This window comes from Salvelinus namaycush, chromosome 16 (assembly GCF_016432855.1).
Source record: "Salvelinus namaycush isolate Seneca chromosome 16, SaNama_1.0, whole genome shotgun sequence".
Lineage (NCBI taxonomy): Eukaryota > Metazoa > Chordata > Actinopteri > Salmoniformes > Salmonidae > Salvelinus > Salvelinus namaycush.
The window spans coordinates 8,353,982-8,365,522 of NC_052322.1; the positions used below are offsets into that span (position 1 = coordinate 8,353,982).

General features: G+C 44.0%; 1 protein-coding gene across 1 annotated transcript; it reads right to left on the reverse strand.

Moving 5' to 3' along the window:
• Positions 1-341: 341 nt before the first annotated feature.
• On the reverse strand, positions 342-6,790 carry si:ch73-70k4.1. Its single transcript, XM_039009970.1, has 4 exons — positions 6,574-6,790; positions 6,126-6,273; positions 3,415-4,208; positions 342-1,347 (listed from the first exon to the last, which is right to left on the reverse strand). Exons 1-4 carry the CDS (start codon positions 6,714-6,716, stop codon positions 1,275-1,277), a joined length of 1,158 nt encoding a protein of 385 aa, XP_038865898.1. The 5' UTR covers positions 6,717-6,790; the 3' UTR covers positions 342-1,274.
• Between the last annotated feature and the right edge of the window lie 4,751 nt (positions 6,791-11,541).

The window sequence follows — 11,541 nt, forward strand, 5'->3', positions numbered from 1 at the left end:
GTGCCCTTCTTTGCGAGGTATTGGAAATCCTCCCTGGTCCTTGTGGTTGATTCTGTGTTTGAAATTCACTGCTCGACTGAGGGACCTGACAGATAAGTGTTTAATTTGATTTGTGTGTGGGGTACAGAGATGGGGTCGTCATTTAAAAATCTAATTAAACACTTTTTGCACACGAAGTGAGTCCATGCAACATAAGTTACTTGTTAAGCACATTTTTACTCTTGAACTTATTTAGGCTCTTGCCATAACAAAGAGGTTGAATAATTATTGACTAAAGACATTTCAGCTTTTCATTCATTTGTCAAATAAAATAAAAAAACATAATTCCACTTATGGGGTATTGTGACATTATGGGGTGTTGAGTGTAGGCCAGTGACAAAAAAAATCTAAATTTAATCCATTTTAAATTCAGGCTGTAACACAAAATGTGGAAAAAGTAAAAGGGGTGTGAAGAATTTCTGAAGGCAGTATTTACAGGAGCTCTCTGCTTAGGCTACCAGGGCGCCATGGCGACTACTTCTACAGGGTACACTTCCTGCTTTGCTCCTCGCTTTGGCCACCAGTCCACCCATTATACCTTTGTTGACTTGAATGGGGACGCCCGTTCTATTCATTCTACTTCTATGGCAGCATATGCAGTTAGGAGCGGAGAGAACAAAATGTGTATCTGAATGAAGCAATATGGGACACATCAGAGATTGTTTCCAACCATAGCGATGGGAAGTGGTACACCTCATAAATGCTTAGTGGCAGGTGTGCCCTCTATCCATCTCTATGATTCCAACCTTGTAGTGCATGATGATAGGTTGGTGGGAAAAGGGGCGGAGGTGGGACAGTAAGTCAGTAAATCTTACAAAGGGTAAAGGTGGGTTTTTGCTCCAGCCAAACGTAACACAAGATTCTACAAATTAAACCCACGACTGAAGACTAGATGATCAGTAGAATCAGATACTGTATTTTACCGTTGTCTGCACCCGCCGTCCATCACACGGGGGATAGATACCACTGGAGTTTGAATCAAAACGTCCAACTAGCCAAACAACAGGGTGGAGTGAAAATAACTCCTCATTAGAGCACACTGTAGCAAAACTTTTTGTGACGGATGGCAAAAACAAGCATTTTTAATTCGACAAGTTCCGATAGCACCTCCCCAATTCGGTCCATTCTCTTCTGTTTTGTGCCTAGTGAACACGACCCAAATGTGGTGCAACGGCCAGCTGGCTGTCCTTCCAGACCTCCATCCATCCTTGGTGTCAAGAAGACTCTGTGGACTATCACCAGGTCATGTCGACGGTCATCTCCGACAGACACTTGGCCAGGTGGCTGTCACAGTCCATCTGCGTGAACCTGGAGAGATGGATGGACAGCATTTCAGTCATTTGTCTTTTATCAACCCAGGTGGTTCAAATCTCTTTCCACAGGAGAAATCTGTCCCAAAGAAGGCAGCGATCAAATATTTCTTACAGAAAAAAAAAAAAAAGAGAGCAACAATTCGAGGCCTACTTTAAAACGGCAGTCTATAATCACTATAATCATAACCGCCATGTAATACCTTCAATGATCACAACTTTCATCGCATGTATTGTATCGATATGATGCTCGAGCGCAACACAACTGTCGACTGCACTGACAGTGCACTGAATCTGAATGGATGGAACAGACATCTTTTCATTGTCTCTTCTTGAGCTTCAGTGCTTTCAGCTTATTAACTTCAGATTGATTCTGCTACTGCTGCTCTCCTGCTGGGCCCCCTCGCACAGTTTGGGTCTCATGTACTTTTTACTTGCCCTGTTTTAAAGGCCTACTGAGATTCTCTCTCTCAGTATCTCTCGCTCCCTCTCATTCTCCCTCTCGATCACACTCTCTCTGCATCTCTCTCTCTCTGCATCTCTCTCTCTCTGCAGCTCTCTCTCTCTCTGCATCTCTCTCTCTCTCTGCATCTCTCTCTCTCTGCATCTCTCTCTCTCTGCATCTCTCTCTCTGCATCTCTCTCTCTCTCTCTGCATCTCTCTCTCTCTCTCTGCATCTCTCTCTCTCTCTCTGCATCTCTCTCTCTCTCTCTGCATCTCTCTCTCTCTCTCTGCATCTCTCTCTCTCTCTCTGCATCTCTCTCTCTGCATCTCTGCATCTCTCTCTGCATCTCTCTCTCTCTCTCTCTGCATCTCTCTCTCTCTGCATCTCTCTGTCTCTGCATCTCTCTGCATCTCTCTGTCTCTGCATCTCTCTCTCTCTGCATCTCTCTCTCTCTGCATCTCTCTCTCTGCATCTCTCTGCATCTCTCTCTCTCTGCATCTCTCTCTCTCTGCATCTCTCTCTCTGCATCTCTCTCTCTGCATCTCTCTCTCTGCATCTCTCTCTCTGCATCTCTCTCTCTCTCTCTGCATCTCTCTCTCTCTCTCTGCATCTCTCTCTCTCTCTGCATCTCTCTCTCTCTCTGCATCTCTCTCTCTCTCTGCATCTCTCTCTGTCATTCTGCTGGAGAGTAATGCGCGGGCAGAGGGTCCTCTCCAGGAGAGAGACTGAGAAAGAAGAAACTGGAGCAGAGTTATTTTTCTCCAAATCATGTACTTTCTAAGAACCCTGCCATTCGTATCCTCCTGCACCAATGCACACACACCGTTATATGCCGTTACAGAGAAAAAGCTCTTCATATTTCTAAACGAGAGATAGAGACCCCTCTCTCTTCCCCCTTCTAGGTCACTCTCCTCTTCCTTCTATCTCTCCAGACAGAGGAAGCCATTGTTCCTGCTGGTCCAGCCAAGAGAAAGAGAGAGATAGTTGGGAGGGGAGTACAGCGGGGTTGTGTGGCCAGGCCAAGGTACACAGAGCTGGCTAGGGAGCAGACCATGATGCGGGGCCAGACCCAGGCCAGGCCCTGGCCAACACAAAGGCCGGCCTGTTCAGAAAGAGAGTAAAACGAGAGAGAGAGGGGAGAGGGATCCAGCTCTCGTACCACTGGCCGAGCCCTGCTTTTTAGCCCCGTCATTCATTCACTCCGCCTCTACCTCACTTAAAACGGCCTGGCTTTTTTTTTTACCCATTTCAATGAATGATTTACTGTGTACTTTTCTTCAACCCACTTCCCTTCCACTGTTTACATGCAAACCCAGCATGGTCCGCTATGCAATCAAGGATGTGAAGATCTACATTTGAAAATTCTGTCTAGGATGTATGTCCTAGAGCTACGTTTTGAAATGCCCTGCAGATGTGAAAGAATGGAATCCGTACAGTCAATGGTCATACCTTGGATTTGTCAGACACCGAGGTTTTACCTCTGCGGAAGAGCAGCCAACTACCATTGAATTTGAGTATGTAGGAAGGAAAGTAGTTCAAGGCAGCAGGCATATGGGAAAGAGAGAGAGCAGATGAGTGTGCTGAATACAGAGAGGTTGGAGGCAGGCAGACCTAACTTACCCAGCTGGGAACGGCACCAGGCACATGGGGCAGCTCTGCATTGACTTTCCTCCTCCTCCTCCTTTGCCAGCAACCCAATCAGCTCTGCCCATCCCAGACACCTCCTCCTCCCTTTTCTCCACCTCCCCCTCCTCCTCCATGGGAGCAGCAGTGCAGCTGTCAGAGGTAGAGGACGTGGCGTCCACCTGGTTTGCAGGTAGCTGCAGCCTCTTCATCCCCCTCTTCTCGCCCTCCTCTCCTACTCCTCCTCCACCCTTTCTTGCTTCTGCTGGTAATGATGATCCTCCGTTCCCTGCTCTGATGATGAAGGGCTGAGGAGTAGAGGGATGACTCTCCTTCTCTCCTCCTGGTCGCCTGGCTGTAGGGTGGGGTCTGGCCACTGCCGTGTTTTGCCCTCCTTCCCCTCGTTTTGTGTCCTTTCTGGATGACACTCTGCTATTCCCCTCTCCACTCCACGGGCCTCCCCTTCCGTAGCTAGAAGGCACTTGGGCTCCCAGACTTGGTGGTCTGGGGTGGCCAGCACCACTACTACTGGTCCCCTCTCCGGGCCCCTCAAGACAGGGAGCAGACTTCGAAGGAGGGCCATTGATGGTGGATGTTGTCTGGCTAGTCTGTACTGGGACTGGGAGGAAAGTCTTTTCCAGCCCAAGAGAAGGATTGAGAGGAGAGTCTGTGGTGGAACAGTGTGGGGCCGTGGGAGTACTCAGAGGAGGAGAGGGAGAGGAGGGCAAGGGAGTCATGTCCTCACTGAGGCTACACCATCTCCATTCAATCTGCTGGTCTACATTAGAGCTCTGAAACACAGAGAAAGACAGAGAGAGAGAAAGGGGAAAATGTGTGGGGAGGGGGGTTTGACAGAAAGAAAGGAGAGAGGCAGAAAGAGAGGGTGAGTGAAATGATAGGGAGATGAGAGAGCAATGGAAATGAGAGAGAATGGGAAGGAGAGAGCCAGAGAGTGGGGACATGCTTAGAGTAACTTTGTCCCCATCAAGCAGGGCCCTTGAGATCCTCTCAAATGTGACTAAGTCTAATGTGTCCAAATACGTAATAAGGAAGGACTGGGAGTGTTAAAAGAAAAAGTGACGCTAGCCTTGGAGTTGTTATCCCGGCGGCACATCAGACATCATTTCAGCCAGTCTTTCGTCTGGGCCATATGTCTGTCACATAGGGGCTTGACTTGCTCCTTTAGCTGGTAGCTAGCAGGGCTTTTCTAAGAGAAGCCCGCTGGAGTCAATTATTCAGCAAATGCAAGGTTGCATCAGCTACCTGTCAAAAGTGATTGGTTCATGTGGCGTGCGTGGCCCAGAACTGCCACCGTCTGACCGGAGCTCTGAGAGCCAGCGCCAGCCAGCAGGCTATAGCCGTCTGGGAGGTCAACAGTGACCGCCATTTTAGTCAGCTCGGCAGTCCTCAACGACACATTGGTTTCCTCCTCTACTAGTCTAGTGCAGAGTGCTGTTCAAAAACAGCTATTGTATGTGAGAGAAAGGTCCATTTTCTGAGATATTCTCTGTTTAGTCCTGCATGGTACAAGGTGGGATTGACACAACAGTGGTGGTTGAGAGTTGAGAAATCATCGCTAACCAGGTTTTATTTCAGTAAAGTATATGCCGGATAAAAAAATGTCACGACAGGCCTGATCGAAACCTATTGGTAAACTGTCCAAATGGCAAGGGAGTAATGTCCTCACTGAGGCTACATCTTCTCCATTCACTCTGCTGGCAAGCTAATAAGCTTGCTAACATTGCTAATTTAAGTTATCAGGCTAACTACAATCTTATTGGTCGAAGAATTGTTCTTGACTTCAAAAGCACTTGAACACGATCATGGTTGGACTTTCGACTTCCCATGAGCACGTGAAGCCAGCAGAAATTGGGCTACAGATGAAATAAGTTGTGATGAACTTCACAGGGTGGTGAAACTGCAGAGTGATGAGCTTGATGCTCCTTTCCAATACACATTGAGGGTCTTATTCTGGTGACACGATGATGATGCTTGGCTGCCATTGGACAGATAAAAATAGTCTCGCTCTTATACGTAATAATCTCAATGTAGACTAGACGATCCGAACACTCTACCCGCATTGTATCTGCAAGCTGTTAGCTAGAGCACAGGTGCCAAGACCAGAGTAGGCACATATGCTATTTAACACAACCGTTTTTGTGACAAAACTACAGGCACATTTGAAAATGCAATGGAAACACATTGAAATGTATATTTTTTATTCTAAGCGAAAAAGATAATTTGACTTGCACTACATCATCAACCATTGCATTTTATCCACAAGTCAGTTTGATGGAAACACCACTGGTGGGAAAATGCACATTTCTTCATGCAGATTTATTTTTTATTTTTGCATGAAAATCTGTCTCCAATTGGATGGAGAATTAGCTACTTATAGTGGGATTGCTAACTTTGTAAATAAAAGCTTTTTGTTCAAGCCATACAAGACGCTACATTCAATTAATAAAGGTCTCGATTTAAGGCGATGACCAGTTGATTAGTACCATCTATTACTGATTGGCCGAAACAAAGTCCTGCGCCAACACAACTACTGAGATGCATCCACACTCTTGGGCTGACTAACTCACCAGTGTGGAGGCTGACTAACTCACCAGTGTGGAGGCTGACTAACTCACCAGTGTGGAGGCTGACTAACTCACCAGTGTGGAGGCTGACTAACTCACCAGTGTGGAGGCTGACTAACTCACCAGTGTGGAGGCTGTTGGAAGGTCAGGGACTGGGTCCCAGGGGTGAGCGTCCAGACAGGGAAGAGCAGAGCTCAGAGCCAGGGCCCAGAGACTCTCAACTGCAGCCAGGTCACCTCTGGACCACCACGTCTCTGTAGGGACCACAGGTCTACAGAACACAGCAAAATAATAGAGCACATAAATATGACTAGTAAGCAAAACACGAGCAATTATGTTTCTTAATTCAATATGGACTTGTCTATGAGAACCAACCACCATCTATTTGACATGAAGACAATGCATTGCAATCAAGGAAGACACGATCTTCTTGTCACCAATTGTAGAAGCTAATGTTCAATCTGGGTATCAGTTATACATATTCTGTATTGCAATAAAAACAAAAGAGTAAATCGTGATGGGGGTAGCTAGATAGATGGCGAACGTTACTGCACTTCGACTGCTCGCTTACCTCGTTGAACTCAAGCTTTCAATCCATGCACTGGAACTTTCGTTGTTCTTTATCAGCGTGTTCCTGAAAAATATATCAGTTAGGGGTTCCTCGATAGACAATTTCTTTCTTTTTAGTTTTGACTTTGGGCATTTCTCAGCCATAGTAATGATCTATCTCTCTAGTCTGCCACAGTTATATTTTTCGCGGCATTGACGGAACAGCACAGACTTCCATGTTTGTGTGATGACGTCAGTGCGCAGGCACACACGTCGGGTGAAGAACGCAAGTAGGTCTCCGACGCCGGATAAAAAGTTTCAGATATAAAGTTATTTGAAACATTGTATCCATCCAGTAAACTCGATTGTTCAAATGTTCATTTATTGAGAAATTGCACTAAGCTATTTACCAGCAGAGCTTGTTCATCAACACAAATGAAGTGAGCCAATTTGCTTTCTAGAATACTAACCAACATATTGCATTCACAATATCTGCCACTGGGAAATGTACATTTATCATTTTTATATCAGCTCTAATTAGTTACAGTTTATGAACTTTCTGCAATTGTATAGTTCATATACTTCTCTCTTGATGTCATTCCTAGGTTTATAAAATATGTTGTTGTCATTCTCATGTGTAGTTATTTGTACAATAACAGTAAGTAAGAAAGGATCATTTTTACTTTACAATGATATACAGGAAAAAGCTATATGCTTTTAATTCCTCCTGACTTTATTATTGTACCACACTGTAGTCAGCAGTATGGGTCACTGAGGGTCAATGCAAGGATTGAGTTATGCAATGGCCACTGTAGCCTGTTATCATACGGTCATCCTAGAACACAGAACTAGGTGGTGGAAAGTTGAAGTCATATAATAGTGGGACTTTCTAATCTAAGCTTTGGGACAAAAGCGAGGACGAACAGAAAGAACAGCTATGGGGGTTATGTAATGGAAAAGACAAGGAAAAAAGCTTAAAGGATGGAAGAAAAAGAAAAGAGAGAGGGCAACAGGGAAAAATAACACTATGGGAAAACCTGCCACTTTGAAAATAGGTGAGGACAATTTTGAAACAGTGCCCCAGAAGATGAGAATTCCAGAGGGCTAGATTGCTGACATGGGTAGTCCTTTACCGCAGAGGGAAAAGCACAAAAGCAGACCCAGGCGAGGCAGGCTGTGGATGCCTGCCTGCAGTGTTACACTGGGAAAAGCGACCAGGCGCCTGGAAAGAAAGGTTATGTCATTTAGGAGTTGTGATCCTGTTGTGTGCCATTGCCATGGATACAGGAAGGAAGACGGGGGAAATAAAAATAGCAGAACCAACTGACCATCCAGGCTCACAAAAGCAGGCTCATCCAAAAGAACAGAGAGGAGCCGAAACGAGAGAGAGAGAGAGGAGGGGGAAACTCGAAAGAGAGGAGAAGGACTTGATGTATTATGAATCATTGAAAAGAGGAAAGATGTTCGCCGCTCACTCTCTCTCAACTGTCTCTCAGGCTTGGCCTCGAGTGGCTCAGCAGCTGTGAAAAATATATATACAGTATCAGTCAAAAGTTAAGACACACTTACTCATTCCAGGGTTTTTCTTTATTTTACTATTTTCTACGTTGTAGAATAATAGTGAAGACATCAAAACTATTAAATAACATATGTGGAATCATGTAGTAACCAAAAAAGTATTAAACTAATCTAAATATATTTGAGATTTGAGATTTTTCAAAGTAACCACCCTTTGCCTTGATTACAGTTTTGCACACTCTTGGCATTCTCTCAACCAGCTTCATGAGGTAGTTACCTGGAATGCATTTCAATTAACAGGTGTGCCTTGTTAAAAGTCAATTTGTGGAATTTCTTTCCTTAATGCGTTTCAACAAATCAGTTGTGTTGTGACAAGGTAGGGGGGTATACAGAAGATAGCCCTATTTGGTGAAAGATTAAGTGTATATTATGGCAAGAACAGCTCAAATAAGCAAAGAGAAACGACAGTCCATCATTACTTTAAGACATGATGGTGAGTCAATCAGGGAAAGTGTCAAGAACTTTTCAAGTTTCTTCAAGTGCAGTCACAAAAACCATCAAGCGCTATGATGAAACTAGCTCTCATGAGGACCGCCACAGGAAATTGAAGACCCAGAGTTACCTCTGCTGCAGAGAATAAGTTCATTAGTTACCAGCCTCAGAAATTGCAGCCCAAATAAATGCTTCTCTGTAACATACACATCTCAACATCAACTGTTCAGAGGAGACTGCGTGAATCTGGCCTTCATGGTCAAATTGCTGCAAAGAAACCAATATTAAAGGACACCAATGTGAAGAATAGACTTGCTTGGGCCAATAAACACAAGCAATGGACATTAGACCAGTGGAAATCTGTCCTTTGGTCTGATGAGTCCAAATTTGAGATTTTTGGTTCCAGCCGATGTGTCTTTGTGAGACGCAGAGTAGGTGAACGGATGATCTCCACATATGTGGTTCCCACAGTGAAGCATGGAGGTGTGATAGTGTGGGGGTGCTTTGCAGGTAACACTGTCAATGATTTATTTAGAATTCAACATACACTTAACCACCATGGCTACCACAGCATTCTGCAGTGATACGCCATCCCATCTGGTTTGCGCTAGTGGGACGATCATTTGTTTTTCAACAGGATAAGCTATTTAACCAAGAAGGAGAGTGATGACCTGGCCTCCACAATCACCTGACCTCAAACCAACTGAGATGGTTTGGGATTAGTTGGACCGCAGAGTGAAAGAAAAGCAGCCAACAAGTACTCAGCATATGTGAGAACTCCTTCAAGACTGTTGGAAAAGCATTCCAGGTGAAGCTGGTTGAGAGAATGCCATGAGTGTGCAAAGCTGTCATTAAGGCAAAGGGTGGCTACTTTGAAGAATCTAAAATCTAAAATATATTTTGATTTGTTTAACACTTTTTTGGGTTACTACATGATTCCATAATAGTTATTTCAAAGTGTTGATGTCTTCACTATTATTCTACAATGTAGAAAATAGTAAAAAATTAAGAAAACCCCTTGAATGAGTAGATGTGTTCAAACTTTTGACTGGTACTGTATAGTAACCTACACCGGATAGGAACAGTGAAATGTGTTTTTGTTTTTTTACAGGGTCAGCCATAGTAGTATGGCATCACTGGGGCAAAATAGGGTTAAGAGCCTTACTAAAGGGCACATCGACAGATTTTTCTCCTGGTCTGCTCAGGTATTCAAACCAGCAACTTTTCGGTTACTAGTCAGCGTTTTAACCACTAGCCTACCTGCCGCCGCATACACTGCATCTCACTCATATCCATTAGCAAATAGACAAAGCCCCAGGTCCCTCCTGTCCCTTCAAAAAGGTAACTTATCCGCAAGCCATTCAGGATATAGCTCATCACTATAGCTCCAGATCTGTCAACCCACCATGTCAATTACTGTGGGTGGGATTCTGAGGAAAATGGAAAAATCCTAGCCTGGGTACCAGTTTGTCCACTTGCACTCAAACATTGTCATAATTATCATTTGTTTCAAAAAAGGGTTGGACTGATCCATTGTGGAAAATGGTTGAGACTGTTGGTGTAGGATTTAGCAAGTGGATTTCCTCTGGAGGGTAGGTCATGATTGGCATATAAACTCAATATAACACATTGGCCTTTGGTCTAGGGGTCAGAATATTGCTCACATGAACATTGTAGCCTACTCATGGTTATGTTTGCTATATGCCATGTAAATATATTGATGATATTAATATCCAGAGTACTAATTTATGGCCTAATTTATATTCTAATGACCTCTGTGACTGAGCATATCTCCAATTGCCATGCGGTTGCAGTTACATTGCCCCATGGCTAGGAGGAGCCACAGGAACGGCAAACAATTGCCTCACCTTTCATGTTTAGCTCACGTCATCACAGTAAATCTTTACTGGAGATGACAGCAAACGACAACAGAGCCGACCAAATGAACAACATTACAATGCAGGTGTAGACTGGTATACAGTTAATTTCATGAATCTTTTGAAGGCCGATTAGTTTTAAAACCGTGTAGTAGTAAAAAAGCTAATCTACACTCCACAAGTGTATTAGGCGTAGGCTATATTATTTATTCAATCACATTCATTGAAAAAAATATACAAATTGCTCAAGTTCATTACACCCAAGTAACCATGTACATTTTAAATGCACACTGACAGTTCAGTTTGTATTTTTCTCACCTTTCCCAACTCTTTTCAGCACAATAGGAATGATTCGATGTAGGCTAGTCCACTTGATCGTAGCCAACACCCACTGCACTGCTCAATTGTTCATACGTTTAAAGTGTGCGTATTCATGCTCTCGTTGTTGCACATTACAATTAAAACTAAAAAACCCTGGGGGAAAGTGACTCAAACATAATTGTTTCATTGCATAGACTGTGCTGCTACTGTAGGGGAGCTCGAACAGTATAGCCGTGCTTGCGCAATTAACTGGCACATCTATAGATTTAAACAAGTCTATGCGTAAAAACAGCCTATGCGTAAAATTAATGGAATTGGAATGGTGCGTCCAAATAACAATAATAATAGTTATTAATATGTTGCTATAATCTGAAAATATGTGGCCCTAATATGCATTCTTCCCTAGTTTCCGCAATTCACAGTATAAGCCAGCCTGGAAAGATAAACCTAAATAAACAAACCGCAGTCAGTCGTATAATTTGCATTTCAACCTTAAAGTCTAAATTTGACTGTCTGTAGCAAACTCCACCCATTCTCTTTCGGTTACAGCCGTTCCTAGCTGTGAATCAAGGGATTCAATGAGCCCTGTGCATTTTTTCGCCTTTGCATATTCCGTACAAGGCTTCTAGAAGTAGGGGAGTGTCGACTTGTTCCTGGAAGAGCCAGCCTGCGGAGTCAGTCACATTCTTGGCTGGGATTCAATGATTGAGCCAGACACTCACAAACACTGAGAGAGGGATGCGAGAGAGAGCGAGAGGGAGAGGGGGGGAGAGAGAGAGAGA